Raw genomic sequence first — 19,218 nt, forward strand, 5'->3', positions numbered from 1 at the left:
CTCTCTTGAAAGCGGCGGCCCTCACTGTAAACTTGTTTTCTTTGCAGTGGCCATGGCAGAAATGAGTGGAGAGGGGTTCGCTGCACGGAGGCAGACTGATAGTATTAAAGTGGTGCTGCCACCATTTGGTGAAAGGAGGAATTACAGTTTCAAGTTTTATGATTTATTTATTCTGTTTGACAGTGGAGGCGGGCCATAAATAATACATTATAAGACCGAAGCTGCGGGCCGTATGAAATGTGACCGCGGGCCGTGTTTGGCCCTCGGGCCGGACTTTGGACATGCCTGCATTAGGGTTTTCATAATAAAAGTCCATGAACAAGACTTTTCTTATAACTTCTCTTTTCCCCCCAATATCTGGACAGCATCACAAAGCATTAAACATTTTCTATTAAATGGGCCAATAATTTGTAGAGAACCTCGGTTCTGACAGGGGGCGTCTGTTTTTGTTTTTACACTCCTATCACAAAAGCTTCAGCGGGTCACATGATCACTGTCAGACACACGATACACTGGCTTAACAGGTTTTCGGGGCTCATTTAAGAAGGAATCGCCTCAGTAATTGCAGTCTGGGGAAGGAGGTTTACTAACTTTAAAAGTGGTGAGTTACATTTTGTTTAAAGGACTGAGCTGCGTTTTACGTTATGCCTTTGCAGCCAGTAACGCTACCTTGCTCATTCGATTGCAAGCAATAACTATAATTGACTTCTGGCTAAGTTAATACTTCCCTGTTGTCTTTCCTTATTATTAATATTCTTGGGCATTGGTTATTTATGTTCTTTTGGATCTTATGCGCGTCGTATTTTCCTGACAGTATTACGGTAAAGTAGCTAAGGCAACACGGAAGAGCCTGCGCTGCCCTGCTGTATAATCCTGCGTGGATATTTATCGCTCTTTGCAAACATGTCTTATCGCAATATTTCCAAAGAGGTTCTGGTTGGCTCTCTCGCCGTCGGGGTTGTTTTCGTCGCAGGATATGTCCTTGGTAAGAGCGAAGAGGTTCGGCTCTTTCTAATAATCTAATGCAGTCTGAGATTTACAATGCTTCCAAGGTAACCTTCCAGGAACAGGTTTGCTCGAGCGCGTGGATGCGCACAAGTTGGAGGGAAAAAGTCAAAATAGTCCATATTAACATTTATCGATCTGACGTGTTTAAGTGCAACAAAAATAACAAAAGAGAAGAAATCCTTCAGGATTAGTCTGGTGGTGTGTGTGAATGGGTGTTGGTTTTTCAAATGTTAATTTATTTAGGGTTAAAAAACACAAGGGTGAGGAGAAATCGTTTTAGTGTAACTGGAGTTTTAAAGTAATACAATTTTGTTTTTTTATAAATGCGAGGACTCCTCAAACCTAAATCTGACACATCTGTTTAAACTTTGATTAAATATGTTTTTTCAAAATGATTATTTACCATTTTCATTTTTCTATTTGATATGTTAAATTTTATTAGAGTGTGTCTATATTTCATTTTTTTAACTGAACCTTTTCTGTAATGTCTATTGTGGTAGGAGACAAAGATGTCCCAGTAAATGGATTTGAGAGACAGATCTATACAAACAAATGCTGCACTTAGTAAAGCTAAATCATTCAGTAAAGATAACTTCCATGTGTAGTGTGTATATTATTAAATTTTAAGATTTATTGCGTATCCATTTAGTTTTTCTTGGTTTCTTTATGGCTCTCCTCAATATTCTATATCAGTATCTATATCTCTTGTTAACCTATTATGTTTCCATAAAGCTACAACATTAAATCACGTCACTATTTCCTTTGTATGTTGTCTTATAGCAGCGTCTGTTGCTTCAAATACTTAAATTTCATTTCCCTTCTGAGGTCATTTGCCCTGGATTACATCTCAATTTAATAACAGCCCCTATACCAGACTGCAATTTCATGAGGTCTGGACTCTGGAGATGCTTATTGTTTCATGTTTGCTCTCAGGAAAAAAGAAATCATTCAGAATGAGCATCTCCAAAAGTCACGTCGGGGGAAAAGACAACCCACTGATGCAGTATGTGCTTAATCATTCGCTGAGGGAACATCCGGTTCTGAAAAGCCTTCGGCTGGTCAGTATTGGAGTACTGCTTTTGTGAGTTCTGTGTGGTCAGATATGATCAGGTTTCAGGAAATTGTATGTGATCAGGTTCTGTTCGCTGCTTTTAGAGGACAATGCAGGACTCCTGGAACTTCATGATGGTTGCCTGTGAGCAGGCGCAGTTCATGGCCAATTTGGCTAAACTAATTAAAGCCAAAAAGGTACTGGAGATTGGTAAGTAGGCATCCAAATTAGTTTCACTTTCTTTTCCCTTGATGACAAACTGTGAGGTTAAAAAGCATGTATTACCACGATGCAAGATTTGTGGAAAACTGTTAAAGGATTTCTTACGGCTTTTGACACTATTCTATGAAAGGCCGGATCACTTCACAATACAAAGTTTTCTTTTAAAACATCTTAAAAAATGTTTTTTTATTTGTATAGCACTTTACAACAGTCACTCCTGAGTCAAAGTGCTTTCTATTAGTGCAAGAATAAAAATATGACAAAAGTAACTAACTAGAATAAAGACAGATTAAAAACAAACAAATTAGCATAGCGCTACTATGTTCTAAAAGCAACTCTAAACAAATGTGTTTTAGCTTAGCTCTAAACAGGAATATATTATTAATGGTAAGCAATGTAAAGGCTATGAATTTCCCAGGTATGGACCAAATAAATGGTTACCACGCTGTTTGAACTTTGACCTGGGGAAGATGTTGGTCAGTAGACAGAAGGCCTCTGAGTAATGTTTGTAAAAAGTCACAAATAAAAAGATGCAACTCTAAAACACATTGGGAGCCAGTGAATAGAGTACTTCAGTGATGTGACTGTGTCTTCAAGTTTTTATCAACAGGCCAGGGCACCCTGGTTTACTCCAACATAAAGTTTATTGCAGTAATTGATATGGGGGCCAATGAAAACATCCATAGCCTTTTCAAGGTCACTTTGACTCAGAACGTGTTTAACTTTAGCCATAAGTCAACTAAAGTTAAACCTACATCTAGGTAAAGTCACCAGTTTTCCAGATGGTGAAACTGGTTACGCCATCGACCAGTTTCTCACATTTGTAACTGTCGTCAATTCTTACTGCTGAATTCCTCACCACAGGTCTAAAGCGAGGAGCCAAAGTACCAAGATCTGGGGGAAGAAACTGTTTTGTATCGTTTTCCCTTTTAAGATTGTTTTATCCAGTATTTATGGATCTTTAAAACAATTTTAAAAATTCTTAAATGGTTTCCGACAATACTTTTGAAATATACCAATAAAAAGTGGGAACCGCTTTCTTTTTCTGGAAATTTAGGAATCTTCTCCCGGTATTTGTGTGGGTCTGCTCAGGCATCAATTTTTACAGAACATATTAAGAGTGGCCATGCTGAACAGACCTGATTTCATTCAATTTTAAATCTTTAGAAAGAATGGGCCACAAATCAACATAAAGTTGAGTCAAATTGGTCTGAAACAGTACCCCACTCTCGTTCTTATATAATCTGTTCTGTCATCCTTCCACTCTGATGCTGCCGCCTGACCAACAGCGCTGCACACATTTCAAAAGCCGATTAAAAGCCTGTTTGGATGCATCTGCTGCCAGGAAATCAGCTTTCTCCAGGAGAAGTGTAGCGGCTGAATTTGGGTCACAGGTCACCGCTGTGACATACCTCCGCAGACATTGACCCTGATGACTGAGCTTGGTAGCACCATGTTAGTCTGTAGGAAAAGAGATGGACCTTTGAAATATGTTTTGACCAAATAAAACATTATTTCTTAAGTGCATCTTTATTTATATCTATTTTTTTTAAAAAACATACATAAAAGGGCTTGTTTGTTTTTTAGTACAAGCCAGCTAAGGGATTGCAGAAAATACTGCAGTCCACCCTTTAACTTTACAATTGTGCTCTACTTTGTGTTGGTCTGTCATATATCATCCCAATAAAATACACCAATGTCTGATTTATTCTGAAACTTGGTTATTAATATGTTATCAGGTTATGGAAACTACTGATTGTAAAGCCACAAAGTTATTTACTTACTTCTGAAGTTTTTATTCTTTGTGTTATCATATTTCAACATTATAACCCTAACCCTTTATTCACAGGAGTATACACAGGCTACAACACTCTAAATATGGCGCTGTCCTTGCCTGAGGATGGAGTTGTGGTAGCATGTGACATCAGTGAAGAATACACGAATATCGGCAAACCGTTCTGGAAAGAGGTACAGTAACCATCTATTCTGATGACAGCAAGTGGCATTCTGGACTTAATCAACTGTATATGCTTTGTTTTTATATTATATGTTGCAAAAAGTCTGTAGTTCTGTTGACATTGCTCAATATGCTTCTAGAAATCATTATCCAGCTTGTTGTGATGAAACAGTTGGCTCTGCTGGAAGCAAGCAGTGAACTGAACCAAAATGTATATGCCTGGTGTAAATGTAAGTTTCTGATTACTGACTTTCTGTATTAATGTTTGTATTTTTGCTTATAGGCTGGAGTTGAACATAAAATCGATCTCCGCATTCAACCAGCAATGCAAACTCTCGGTACAGTGCTTTAAGTCTTTGATAACATAAATTTGACTTCAGATGTTGGGAAAGTCACTGGGAATTATTCATTTCTTAGACACAGAAAGTCCTCATTGTCATTTATTACTTTACTGTTTGTTCAATATGCAGATATGCTTAAAACTCAGAAAAGCCCGTCTGGGTTATAAGGAGTAACTCATCAGCAACGCAACCCGTTACAAATGTGGTTTAGTGCAAGTTTGAGTTTATGATTTTGAATATCTATGAAAAAGATCAAATAAACTTCAAAAGGTTATTCCCATGTAAGAGCTCATAAGACCACCAGTTATACTCCGATTGTTTGACTTAGTTTCAAATGCGTTGATACCTAAAAACCGACATAAGTAACAACGGCTAAATTGGTTTAGAATTGCAGATTTTTAGTCATGAGTAAGAACAAAATCTTAAATTCCTCTAAATATGAGAATAAAAGGTTTTCTTTGTTACAGCCAGAGGTTATACAACAATCTAGTGAGTTAACTCCAACAGTAAGGAGTGAAAGCCTAAGACTTACTACCTACACATACACACATTTTCACTAATGTTTGTGTTTTTCTTTAACAGATGAACTCCTATCTTCTGGCCAGACTGAAACGTTTGACTTTGTCTTCATTGACGCAGACAAAATTAATTATGACAATTACTACGAGAAGTCTCTGCTACTGTTGAGGAAAGGAGGCATCATCGCTATCGACAATGTGAGAGCTTCACTGAAAATAGGAACCATTCTTTTTCCATTTATTATGGATAATAATAATGTTTGTGGTGTTTGCAGGTGCTGTGGAGTGGGAGGGTGCTGAATCCGTCTCCCAATGATGCCGACACTGTTGCGATTGACAAGCTGAACAAGAAGCTGCACAGAGACATCCGGGTTACTTTGAGCATGCTCACAGTGGGAGACGGTCTGACGCTGGCAATCAAACTGTAGATTTTCCATCATGTCTTTGAAACCATTGTGAGCTCTAAACTGGATAATTTTAAAGTCACATGCTGTATGAATATGATTTATTTATTTAGAGTTTCTGCCTAAACACAGAACTTTCACATTGGTCTTCATGACCGTTAATCTCTGAATGATGGCCAATGAATCTGATTAAAGTGAAACATTCCTTTTGAATTACACCAAGTTGCCTATTGCAATAAAATTCAGTGGAGAACACCATCTGATATCAAGATTTTATTTTGCAGGTAGACACACGCCAACATACAGACTGCTCTTTTAGTGTTATCTCTAAAACAGAAGAGAACTTGATTTCGATTCAATGAGGAAAACTTTAGCATTGCCAAGCAACTAAAGGCAAACTAAAAAATGTGACATCACAATAGAAGGCTCTACTGGAAATAAGTGAGGAGCAGCAAAATTCCAACGGGCAGTACAACACTACCAAAATATGCAAAAATAATAGGAGTAAGAGCTTAAATAAAAGTTATATATTCTACTGTGCAAAATATCAGTTGTACATTCTACATAATCACATTGCAGCAGAATAATAAGGTTCTGAAACCACTTTTGGATTGTCAAACTAAACAAGCTGGGGCATTTTTCTGTTGTTGTGGGGGACAAATTGGCAGAAGGGGAAAGTAGTGATAAATAAATACATGTGGCTGAATCACAAAGACAGGAGGTTGGTGGAAATGCTCGTTTCCATCTCATCTGTGCCTGCATATTGGGATTCTACTTTGTTTGGCCTCGTCGTTAACATATCCGTCGCTGAGCGAGCAGAATCTGCTAATATTCTTCTGAAACGGTGGAGCGGTTCTTTATGCCTCCAGCTCCAGGCCTAGACCGAGCTTGTGACCACCAGCGTTGATGTTCTTCCCATCCACTAATGCTGAGAGGATTAGCTTCATACCTGAACAAAGGGTTGTAAGTTGAATGATATTCACTTTTTAAGATGTCTCAATTGTCTTGCTATGAGAAGGTTCTTACCAGGCCGCAGGGTCTGGATGTATCCAACTCCTACCACGCTGGAATTATTCACCTTAGCCTGAAGGAAAAGCAGGAACTTTCTTGATTTCAAAAAAGTGAAATCCAGATCAAAGACTGGTGCATCTCAATACATTAGATTACTGAGAAGTTAATTTATTTAGGCTAGTAAGTGCTTTGTGTATGGCTCCCAGCTACAGAAAACTCAAAATTTAGTCTAACAAAATATAGAATATTACACAAGAATTAAGTATTATTTTTGATTGTTCCATCATGGAGAAACTGCTGATTTGGCAGTCATAAACAACCTCCACAAGGAAGGTAACCATAGCAGGTTGTTCAGAGTACTGTATCTTCATCTTCAAATTTATTGATGGAAAGTTGAGAGAAAGGAAAAACTAGTGCAAAAAAAAGCAAAAGGGATAACCACAGATTTAAGAAGATTGTTCAGCAAACCTCATTCAAGAAATTCACAAGCCGGTGCCTCAGATGTGACAGGACAGTTTGCTGGCCAATCAAACAAATGTGGCACATGTTTACAGATTACATTGAGTGATAATGTAGGAAACCTGAATTTCTCAGGGCTGTAGTTATCAATGTTGCTTACTGCCGTGTTTTTCTTCCTCTAAGTTTTCCATTAACATGCTTGGATACAACATTCTGAAAAGACAGTTTTTTTGGGGAAGGGGTCGGGGGGAGGTTTCAAAATACCCATAAGATTTGTTTTATAAAATCATAATAAAATTTGTATTTCAATAAGCTTCAGATAAGCTCCGATTTTAATTGTGTGCATCACAAGTATATTATCACTGCTATATGAGTATAGGCAACTTCAAACTCACAAGCTGCTTGAACTGCTTTGAATATTAGCCAACTTTTCAAATACATGTAGTGATACTCTCAGAGTCGGTAACACATTTAGCTCCATTTGTTTATTGCGGTAGGCATTTTTTTAAAGAACAGGATGTGTTTTTGCCAAAGCATAAAATGTAATCAGTTGGAACTTTTTTTCTAATAATCCCATAATGCTGGTATAGAAATTATTTTTTTCCCCAGGAGTTGGATTGACATCTCATTATCTGGGATCTATGTCCAAACTGAATCATCATAATTAACATATTTACATATTTGACTTTTTGAACTGAAATAAATTAACTTTTCAACAATATTTTAATTTGAGATGTACAGGTAAAGCTGCACTTACTGATACAGAGGCACTAGGGTCTAACTGGTATTTAGCAGCAATTCCGAAGCGAGTGCCATTGCTGCCAGCGGTCCATGAGAGGTCCACGGCCGTCTCCAGGTCCTTGTTTACCTTCTGATAGATAGATCCACCAAACTCTGAACCATTGTTTCTGTGTCAGGGGAAAGAAAAGATGAGCACATCACTTGAAAGTTAAAAACCTTTAAATATCTGCACCTAAAACAAAATCAAGACGTTAACATAATATTTGTGAATGTTATTCATTTTGAGACCTACATATTGGTGTGAAGCTGGAAGTCCCCGGTCTTGTACCCAACAGCGAAGTTGGTCTGAGACAGCTTAGATTTGGCCGAGTCAAAGGTCATCTGGTAGCCACCAAGCCAACCCTCGTATCCGACCACCGCCGCTGCATGGATAGTTGGACCGGCAAAGTCTAAGTCCACATCGACTCCAGCGTTGAGGTATTCCCGTTTATATGCTGCCTTGACTTTACCGCTCTTCTTCCTGTGGCAATACAACAGAAGATGAACACTGAGAATACACATAGGAAAAACTCCAGTTGAATAAGATGCAATTAAAATCCAACTTGCCCAGTGTTGGGTGAAAATGTGTTTTCAAATTGAAGTTTCAGTCCCTTGGTGATCTGTTAAAAGGGAGAATCTGCCATAAGTATTTTAAAACCTTTTCAAAGTGGTGGAAGAATCACAAGAGGAGTAACGTTTCCCCCATTTACCTTATCCTCAATACAGACTTCTGTCCCCAGAGTGTTTTCCGTGGTCCACTTCTCTGTAAAGGTCAGCCCATACTCTGCCAACTTATACTTGGTTTCCAGAGTGCCAGTGACCTTGCTGGTGTCTATGTTTGAGGAGCCAGATGTTTTAAATTCCTGAAAGGAACATAAAAGAAAATTACAAAAAGCTGAAGACAATATACTGTAGATTGGAAAGTTTCTTTATCTTTCAATGCTGATTGATAAAGTGTAGATCTGAGGCCAGCCCTGATGGCAATTATTTCAGAAACTACTATGTATTTTTTCGAAGAAGCATAAGCACAAGAAGATATGTTTCTGGCACCTGCCGAATCAATCTATGGAGAAGAAAATTAAGGCAAAAGAGGAGCTGATTGGTACCTGCAAGTCTACCTAATAAAGTGGCCACTCAGCATAATTTCACAAAAACTTTAAAAAAAGAAAAAAAAAACAGTTCTAAATCCACAGTGCAACAGTATATAGAACCCCTAACAAATCATATAAAATAAATTTTGCTTTTGTTTTTAAGGACATCAAAGACTTTCTAATTCATAATCCACAACTTCCTGTTTCTCCGTGTTGTAAATTAGACATGACAGCCTGATCTCGTCATAGCCACAAGACTGGACAAGGACCTAGGTTGGGAATTCCTCTTACCACTCCATTTGAAGACGTGGTCTTCACATCAAGCTTAATGATTCCAAAGCCTGTAGAGACGGAGACAGTGAGCAGCTGCATCCAGCATATACTTCCTGAAAAGTCTCATCTTGTTTCTAGTTACCATATCCTTTGTTGAAGATATCCCTTGCTGATTTCCCAAGGTCGGCATATGCTGGAGGAACTGCCATTATGTCTATTGGAAAAAGGTTTCAGAAGAGACAGGGTAGAAAAATAGTAAACAATTCATCTGTGAAATTGCATAGATGGGTTACCAAACTAAACTTATCATTCAAGACCTGTCTCTTTTAGACAATATCTAAAACAAACATTTTATGGACAGCATTTTTGTCACGATACAACCACCAACTTTAATGGATTTTATTGGGAATTTAAGAATAGGCCAGCACTATGTAGTGAATAAATGTGAAGTGAAATAATGAACTGTAATCAAACTACAGCCAGAGTTACTTTCCATAGCCCTGGCTGTATATTAGCAGCCAGGGCTATGGAAAGCCAGCACCCTCATCCTGCTGGAAGGTGAACTTCTACCCTAACCTCAAGTCTTTTGCAACTCTGTAATGCATGGGTGCCCAAAGTTGGTCCTCGAGGGCCGGCATCCTGCACGTTTTAGTTCTCTCCCTGGTAATACCAACAACCTTTTCAGCATGTCAGTGTTCCTCTTAGGCCTACTAACGAGCCATCATTGGATCCAGGTGCATTAAACCAGGGAGAGAACTAAAACATGCAGGATGCCAACCCTCGAGGACCGACTTTGGGCACCCTGCTGTAATGTTTTCTCTCAGGACTGCCTTGTATTAAGCTCCATCTTTATGATCACATTTCCTGAGCCTGCTGAAGATTGGTAGCTTCACAGTATACTATTGCCACCAGCATGTATCACTGTACACATGCTGTGTCCAGGTTGAGAAAGGCCATATTCGTCAAGTGCGTGAGCAATAGCTGTGCTGTCAACATATTTTCCCACCTAAGCCATGGATTTCTGCAGCTTCTCCAAAGTTACCACTGGCCTCAGATGCTTCTCTGATTAATACAGTCCTCACCCTGCTTGTCAGGTTAGGTGGGTGGCCATGTCCTGAGACAGCTGCAGTTATCCAGTAATTCACAATTCTGCAATACCTAATGTTAGCCTATCACATAAAATCCCAACAAAACACAGAGAAGTTTGTGTGTGTCTAAAAAGTACAAAAAGGCACAGATGTCAAAAAGTACAAAAAGTGCAAAGACTAGATGTCACTCATAATTTCTAATGAAATTTAAAAGTAATGGGAATACAGACAGGATGAATGATTATACAGGCTTCCTTTTTACATAAATCAATTGAACAGTTTGAATGAAAGTGGACTGTCGGTATAGCTAGGGGTACCAATTGATTAAGTCAAACAGTCAAGGTTAAACCGAAAGGCTCCAGCTCCCCACAGCCTGCTACAATAAATACGAAGTCACACCTTTTTCTCATGTTGCCAATGTGCTACTTTTTGAACAGTAAAATATCAGCTAGGATTTTACTACAGGAAGAGCAACCGATTATCATGTTGCATTAAAATGATGTATACAGACAAGTAATTTCAATTTCATTCAACCCAGATGGTTTTATTAGGACTATTTTTGTTCATTTTCGACGTGAATCAAGCTAGCTTTCGCCCATTATGATCCGCAGTCTGAGTATGTCGTTCCCACTGTTATGAAGGAGTTTCGGAAAGTGAGCCAGGGGGGGCGTTTAACGGCTTTCAAATTAGGTAACTGGTCCCTAACGAGCTTATATGTAAACAAAACACGACAAAATAAAAGCATAGGAGAGAACTACTTACCAAGAATAACGGCTATTCGGTCTACCGGTGAGATTAGCAAAGGTTGGAGGTAGCCGGTGTAAGGACGATATGGAGGAGATACTGCATAGACACTCTGTTGACCTCGGCACCGAAGGACCCCAGAATAAAGCTGTCGATTTAGCGCCTGATAAAAATCAGACGGAGATGGAAACGTTATTGCTCTTTATCTGGTTAATTTAGGAATCTATTTTACGAGTTACTCAACATAAAATGTAAAAGATTTTATCTTTGTTTTGAAATATTGTATGACTAATTTTTACTTGGAGGACACAGGCAGTAGAAAGATATCTAAGTCACCATGGTAACTAATATATGCTAAAACGTAGCCATAAAGCTAATATGATGATTCATGATTTTAGCTTGCTTTTAAAATATACAGATGTCCATATATATATTTTATTTTTATTTTATTTTTGTTTTGCGTTAAGTCTTTCCAAAGATGGTTTTATTCAATTTTACAACAGTTTGAATTAAGTTCAAAATGCCATATAAAATAAATATGGCATTTTAAATCAGTGTTTAACCGATTTAATATGGGGAATATGAGTTGATGACGGATGGGTCACTCCTAAAAAGGTTATCTTTTTCTCTCACCAACAATTAACCTTGTTAACCTACAATAAACTATAACATCTGGCAGGATCAGCTTCTTTACTCTATAGACTTCCAAAAAATCACCCCCAGAATTAATTTAACTGCTAAAAAGAGTCATCCTGTGTGAAATTTTGAGTATAAATAGTGTTGTTTTGTAAAGGTCTCAGAGGTTTGTTTGCAAACATTATCATCAAAACCAAGAAACACACTGAAGAACTCCACAAATCTTATATTTATAGAGTGGCAATAGAGCAATTGTTCAAAGAAGCCTGATTTAAAATTGGTATAAATTTAATAAAGACTGGCAAAAATATGAAAAAAAGGGTGGAAAGTGTGGCAGACAACTAGCACTACACATCACCTTCAATTAATCAGAATTGAAAATTGTTCACATCCTCTTAACTTTAAGGTATAAAGTTGTGCTAAAATGTATATTCTTTCAAAGTTTGTACAATAGACAAAGACAAAAAAGTTGTTTTCCAGTTCTTTAATGAAAGAAATGACTGAACAAAATAAGCGATGAGGCGCTGAATACATCAACCTTTCTAATGAAAGAATATTTTGGATTGTTCAATACGTCATGTTTCAGATAATCTGCAACGACAACATTCTCTCAATGAAAGAGCACAAATCAAAGTCTACACTTAACACACTGTATTTCAAACATACAATTCAACATAACTGTAAACATTTCCTTCAATGTACATGATTCTGCAATGGTGGAGGGTAAGTATAAAAATATCTATTGACGTTTAAAAAATAAATATACACATACAGTAAAAGGGGTTAGTTTGGTACTGATTAAAGTCAAAAGAATAATATCAGAAAGCGCACAAAAATTGGTCTTAGTCTTGTAATTTTATAGTGCATGGAGATTTCTTTCATCACCGATACACAAGAAATCTGAAAACATTTTGATGGAGTGAAATCTCTTAATTGGCAAGGAAATACTTAAGACATATTTTAGAGACAGCAGAAAAGTTTTCTTCCCAAGGATTTGGCTGATAATGACATTTCTTAATAAATTAGACCTTGTTAAACAGTGAAAAGAATATGACCTCAGGAAATACAGATGTTGACAGTTTCCATGCCTAAAGATCACAAATGTCAACTAACAGCATGACTTGTGTCAGAAGCTACAAAATATGCAATCCTGCATGAGAATGAAAAGATTTCCCTCTTGCTGTAACTCCACTGTGTTCTTTTAAACAACATGATTGAGCTTGCAGTGTACTTTGCCTAATCCACCTAGAAATTGTTGATATGACAAAGCAAGTTAGAGGTGGACTCCAAAACTAACAGAAGGTTTGGCTCTGAGCATCACATCGGGCGTCTTTGTCGAGGATGTCACAGTTGGCAACTTCACAAAACGAGACTAAAAAACCCAGGTGCGCCGCAGTTTGTTATCCAATCAGCCGCTTCATCATGGCAGGTCTGGAGAAGGGCCAGCAGTACTCGTTGGGGACGGGCCCGTTGACGTTGCACTCGAAGAAGGAGAACATAGGGAACCAGATGCGGGCTCGCCGACTCTGCTGGTACGCCCGGGTGTTGGCCAGAGTGTGGTAGTACAGGAAGAGTCTGGTAGTGATATAGAAGGCGATGAACACGTCAATGGAGTAGTGTTCGTGGGCAGCCAGGATGAAGAAGATCCCAAAGAGGTTGAGGACCCAAGACAAGGTGTGAATGAAGTTCCAGCTTCGTGGAGTGTCTGAGCGAATGAAAAGAAGAACGTATTTGTTAATATTACCCATAAATGCTTCATACTGGAGGAGAAATTGTCAAAACATTTTTAAAATGGATTCCATTTTACTTCAGCCCCAGTAGATACTTTGTAGAAACACATTTACCTATATCTGAAAAAAAAGTTTGTAGAAAGTGAAAACTTATCCGATTTTTCTTTACAAAATAGTTAAAGGTCAGTCAAAAGTCTTCAGATTCTCTATTGGATTTTTGTCTGGACTTTGACTGGGCCATTGTAACATGAATTTGCTTTGATGTAAACCATTCCATTTAAGCTCTGGCTGTATTGTTAGGGTTGTTGTCCTGTGTAAGGTTAACTTATTCATCATTCCATTAAATTTTATATGTATATTTAACTAATTTTCTTTTAAATAGTATGCTGCAAATGCTCTTGCAATATTGTGATTATAATTTTGGAGCCTCTAATCCCTGCAGTTCTGTATGGCGGAGGTTCTGTGATGCTGTGGGACTCTCTCTTCCAAAGTCCCTGGGAATTTTAGAGTGCATGACATCACAAACTTTCTAACGTAAAGATACTTTTAATTAAAACTGGTAAAGAATGATACTTTTTACCAAAAACAGGTCATAATCAGGTCCCTTCAGCAGGATAACAATCCGAAACAACAGGATCAATTTATTTTCAGACAAGATTTTGTTACTGCATTAAATATAAATCCATTTTAATACTTTTTATACATTTTTACCAGGGGTGCCAGCAATTGTAGAGGGCAATGTACATGAAATATATTTTGTTTTACTCACACTCAGTGACAAAGAAGTTGAGCATTGTGAGGACAACAGTATGGCCGCTGAACATGTAGTCCCCACATGTTTGCACACCGGTCAGGGTCATCCCAAAACCACTCCAGATGGCCACGGCCCGCTGCAGTTTGGCCCACATGTCGCCATACATCTACAATGATGGAGGAAGTGAGACCATTAAATATTGTTGTATCTAAGACAGGACGAAAATAGATGAAAAATGGGCCAATTTTACCTTTCCTGTGCACTGCAGATGCTGCCCAGGCACAGACAGGGAGGTGACAAACATGGTTACACACCGCAGCATAAAAACTGTCCCCATCAGGCTACACAAGCGTCGCAAAAGGATGGACCTGCAAGTCGACGCAAACAGGGAATTGAGCTCTGATTGCCTGATCCAATGTCAGGCAATGTTCTTAAGTCTTTATTGTACTTTTCATCCACAACAAGGGCAAAACAAAGGGCTTTAGATCTAAGAAAAACAGTAGACAATAAGATAACTGCAAAACAATCTGAGTTAAACCAGGGTAAATGTGGGAGAAAGAGGTACAGAAATATGCAACTTTCAACAGATAAGTTTAAAGTATTGAACTATGTGTTGATGTTGAATTAGATGACAGTAGAAGTGGACAAACATAAGACATATGGACTAAAATCCTGATAAAAGTGATAAATCTGTTAAAAATAATTTAAAAAATGATAAAAATGAACACATCTAAAGTCTAAAGCTTGAATGACAATTAAAGACAACTAAATAAACTAGAAAAACTATTCAAAATCCATATTAAGCCAAACTAAAGAAGCTATAACCTCCACCTTCTAGAACCCTAAACTGTTCACTGATTGATTATACTACCTGTGTTTATGCAGCAGCAAAACCAGCAGCCAGATGTTACAGAGAATCACCCCACATGCCTCAGCCATAGCAAAGGCCCATGGTATCCTTGGCACGCTGTTGAAAAGTGTAAAATCATTTTTTTTAAACAAAACACAAAAAATACCTGACATGCCTTCAACAAAAAATAAAAAAGATGAATCTGTGTCGACAAATAGAATAACTTTTAAAAAGCTGATAGTATTTTATTACCAGCTGCCTGACCAAACAGACAGAACGTGCTTCTATTTTCCTGTAGCCACAAGGCCTTGCAAAGTGTTGACACTCCTTGAAATTTTCCATCACTACCACAAATTTGAATAAACACTGTGAGCTGGACCAGCACAGATTAAAGCATACTGGAAATGTTTGCAAAACAAATCTAAAAGTATTTTATGCTGAATTAGTTTTATTTTTTTGTTAAATCTATCACTGAGTACTTGTGTGAGATTTATTCAGCTGTAGTAACATATTCATTTATTTTAAGGCTTTGACCAGAAAACAAAAAACATTTAAACACAATATTAAGAAATTGGGGTGTGGTTCAAAACATGACTGAAAACATTTACTTTCAAGTATTCTTCTCCTTAAAGCTGCTCATTAGGAAGAAAATCATGGGACTAAATAAAATAACTGACATCAGCATGTTTTATTTCCCCAAACGCATCCTGAAGCAGCTCCCTGAAATCAGCTGTTCTCTGATCAGGCGGAACATTTCCATGAAAACTCAAAGCCGCTTTTTAACAGTAGATCGCACCTCAAACAAGGTCAGTTTAAAAACTCTCTGTGATCTCTTTGAAGCTGAGTTTCCTCATCAGGAGCTTGTGAGGACAATAGACGGAAGACTGCAGTAGTAACATCAAAAATATAGATTCTTGTTTCACCCACTCTGCCGCACTTCACAACTGATTATTTCTTTGTGTCATAAATCAGGATTTGTGAGCACTAACCTGTCGAGGAAAATGTCAGGCAGTGGCGGGTAGGTGCGCATGTCAGGCACCCTTTCGTGGACTATGACCATGACGAAGGACGTGAACCCGAACACAAACACCACGTAGACGGAGCTGAGCACCGTCTTCCAGTATTCGGGATCCAGCCGCCTTATCTGCTGCTTGTACTTCCCGTTGGTGTACTGCTGATACTCCTCCCCCACCGGAGCCGTGTTGGTGCTGTCGCAGTCTCTGCCGGGGTCTCCGTTGCACAACCATTCCAAGTTGCTCCCAGAGCTCGACGGAGAGAGGCCGTCGAAGGGGACGCCCAACTCTTCCAGCACGTCCATGTTCTGCTTCTGCAGCTTGCGGATGGACATCATCAGCCTCTTGATGTCGCCCAGCACCTTGAGCTCCAGAGGCGGTGAGCGCAGGTCGTACTCGCTGAGGGCAAGCAGGCTGGTGCCATCCAGCCGGTGCTTGTTGCACAGCAGGTCCACGTAGTCGCAGAAGCCTTCTTCCTTTAGCCACCTGGCTACGTGTTTAGGCGTCCAGTGACGGACGCTAAGCTGGGTCATTTTCTTCTCACGCCGAAGGCTGAAACAATGAGACTTCAGTGTGAACGCAAAGTATTTACTGTATCTACAACACCGAACAAGGCTAAGAAGGAGAAGCAAACAGATCAGGTTACTTATAATAAATACATTTCTTTAAGAACCAACCTGGAGACTATAAGTTTTATTCTTCCTTAAAAGAAACAATATGCCGTTTGAGTGAGATAGTAGTTTTTGAACTCCAACAGAAAAATGCAATGATTGCATTCTTATCCACATTTACGACTCAAAGTAGGACTGAAACGATTAATCGGATTAATCATGATGAGTCAACTATTGAAAGGAAACGCTGAGTTCCTTTAAATCAAGACGGAAGACATTTGTTTAGAGTTGCCTTTGATTAATAATAACATTGACAAATTCTAATCTGGATCACAACTTTTCATGACTTCTCTTTATTTTGCCACTGATACATTTTTGTTTGTTTATTGCGTTATGTCTTCATCATGTAAAGCACGTTGAACTGCCTTGTTGCTGGAATGTGTTGTGCATATAAACTTGACCACATATTTTGCAGAGGAAATGGTAGAGGAAAAAATAGTTCAATCATTTGGTAACCAAAACTCATGCCCATATAGAGAAACTGACGTGTTCTCTTTGCTAAATATATCAATAAAGTTAATTACGCAATGGTAGGAATTTCCTACAGTCCCATGTTTGAAGGGAAATGAGTCTCCAAGAATATAAGGCAACCAGAGTAGAAAATAACCAATATTAATAAAATTTGTGACAAAGGTAAACAAGACTCTTTTTAAAAATAAGTTAGATACCAATACTTGGTAATGGTACAATCGGCTGGGCCCTTGAAAACAGATTTGTCATTTAAGACTGCATTTTTGTCCTATCGACAATCTAAACACACTCATTAAAATGAATGGTAAAAAAAGAGAACAAATTTTATTCTAACATGTAATCCAGGGCCAATTGCTGAAGTTCAAGTTACCTTTAGACCAGTGGTTCTCAAATGGGGGTACGTGGAGGTACTGCAGGGGGTACGTGAAGCTTTTCAAAATATCTTTAAAAAATCAGTAGGCTCCTCATAATAAGTCTTGGGAAAAATTAGTTTGAAAAAAGTTCGATAAAATATAAATGTGTGTTCATGCACTGAATTTTATATTCAGTATTTAGTTTCAATATCCTTTAAAATAAAACGGTTTGACTGGTTTTATACCTTCCTGGTGGTCACCGTCTTCTGTTTTTCTTTTTTGTTTAACCATGTAATGTTTGCAATATGGATGTATTTGTCAGGTTCACTGATATAAGTTATTTGGCTTTAATAAATCAGACAGTGATTTTACAGCACTGTACCTCTTTTTAATTCCAAAAATGTTTTGCCCGTGTCAGGGGGTACTTGACTAAAAATATGTTTTTAAGGGGGTACATCACTGAAAAAAGTTTGAGAACCACTGCTTTAGACAACAACAGATTTTTATGTCAACATTACTAAAAAGGTGTTGAAAGTTAATTATTGACTGCATATTCTAAAACTGCAGAATAATCATCAAAAGACTGATGATTATTCATAGCTTCATTTTTAAATTAAGCCATTCATTACGGTTAGTGGTGTAATAAATTATACCAAAGTTCTGTATTTTAGAGTACCGAATCTCATTACTGCCTATTTTGCCTATGTAGCTGTATGTACTGTATGAGAGAAATATCGTATGCCTTTTCTTGGAAACTACAACCCCAACACATCCTTATCCCTAAAATGAACAGAGAAGTTTATCCTAAGTATCAAAAGGGATACTTCAACAGAAGACTGACTTTAACATCTGTAAATCTGTAAACATCTGTAAATATCATTCATTAATATGGAGTAAATTGTCATGCTTATCCTCTGATGTTTTAACATGAGAAGATACAGAGGCTTATTTTCTTTGTAGAGCTGAGTGACTGCTTTTCGAAATCCTCTACCCACAACAGCTCAAATCACTGGTAAGCAAATATGATGAAGAGGAGGTCTAAGCCACCACTTCTGTTGCTCCGTTTTTATCCTGCAACTTGACCTGGGCGGTCAGGTTGTACGCAAACACAATTTCTGTCTGACAAAAACGTGAAAACAAACCTAAGCATCGCCTGCGATCTATGTCTTATAGAAAATCTATCTTAGCTTAATCGAGCTAACGGATGATAGCTTTCTCTGTACACGTTCTTAACATTCACTCACCAGTTTGAGATGCACCTGAAGATGACACGGAGCTTCTTTACTCAGCTAACTAACCGGCATCTCTCGAAAACTAACCGACACCCTGTTAGCGGAGTATGAAGCAACACGAGCTTGGAGGAAATCATTTTTGGCCAAGATTCGCGCTGACTAGCTTACTGTTGACAAGCCAGTGCGCTAATGTGCAGAATAGATGCGCACTTAAAAAAAATAGAAAGAGCTTTAGCTAAAGCTGATCAACACTGACATCTGGTGGTCAAAGTTGATACTGCAGCGTTTTTTCAGCATCTGTGTTTCTATGCCATGCTGTAAAATTACGAGAAAATGTTGTAATTTAATGTTTTTTTTTCTTAACAGTTGGGATAGTGTTCTGAGGTTTAAAAACTTATCAAATCCAATAAGACTCATTGTCATTGTGGAAAGGGTTTTCTTTTCATGCAGGTAGCTAGAAATTAACTACTACTATTACAGGGCCTAATTTTAGAATAAATACTTCTTTCTTGGCCAGAAAGTCTTCCAGTCAATTTGGGTTTAAAACTAGCTTCACTGTTG

General features: G+C 38.1%; 3 protein-coding genes across 3 annotated transcripts; 1 reads left to right on the forward strand and 2 right to left on the reverse strand.

Moving 5' to 3' along the window:
* Positions 1 to 837: 837 nt before the first annotated feature.
* comtd1 (catechol-O-methyltransferase domain containing 1) lies at positions 838 to 5,759 on the forward strand. The gene is made up of 7 exons (XM_005794599.3): positions 838 to 985; positions 1,942 to 2,066; positions 2,164 to 2,269; positions 4,131 to 4,249; positions 4,522 to 4,576; positions 5,162 to 5,295; positions 5,373 to 5,759. The coding sequence occupies exons 1-7, from the start codon at positions 904 to 906 to the stop codon at positions 5,523 to 5,525; spliced, it is 774 nt and encodes a 257-aa protein (XP_005794656.1). The 5' UTR covers positions 838 to 903; the 3' UTR covers positions 5,526 to 5,759.
* On the reverse strand, positions 5,760 to 11,077 carry LOC102226544 (voltage-dependent anion-selective channel protein 2). The gene is made up of 9 exons (XM_005794600.2): positions 10,966 to 11,077; positions 9,258 to 9,329; positions 9,134 to 9,183; positions 8,462 to 8,614; positions 8,319 to 8,371; positions 8,005 to 8,232; positions 7,729 to 7,879; positions 6,528 to 6,585; positions 5,760 to 6,450 (listed from the first exon to the last, which is right to left on the reverse strand). The coding sequence occupies exons 2-9, from the start codon at positions 9,322 to 9,324 to the stop codon at positions 6,359 to 6,361; spliced, it is 852 nt and encodes a 283-aa protein (XP_005794657.1). The 5' UTR covers positions 9,325 to 9,329; positions 10,966 to 11,077; the 3' UTR covers positions 5,760 to 6,358.
* A 975-nt stretch (positions 11,078 to 12,052) lies between these two features.
* Positions 12,053 to 18,869, reverse strand: samd8 (sterile alpha motif domain containing 8). The gene is made up of 6 exons (XM_023340320.1): positions 18,670 to 18,869; positions 15,907 to 16,482; positions 14,939 to 15,034; positions 14,318 to 14,435; positions 14,083 to 14,233; positions 12,053 to 13,288 (listed from the first exon to the last, which is right to left on the reverse strand). The coding sequence occupies exons 2-6, from the start codon at positions 16,461 to 16,463 to the stop codon at positions 12,984 to 12,986; spliced, it is 1,227 nt and encodes a 408-aa protein (XP_023196088.1). The 5' UTR covers positions 16,464 to 16,482; positions 18,670 to 18,869; the 3' UTR covers positions 12,053 to 12,983.
* Positions 18,870 to 19,218: the final 349 nt, after the last annotated feature.

Source organism: Xiphophorus maculatus, chromosome 10 (assembly GCF_002775205.1).
Source record: "Xiphophorus maculatus strain JP 163 A chromosome 10, X_maculatus-5.0-male, whole genome shotgun sequence".
NCBI lineage: Eukaryota > Metazoa > Chordata > Actinopteri > Cyprinodontiformes > Poeciliidae > Xiphophorus > Xiphophorus maculatus.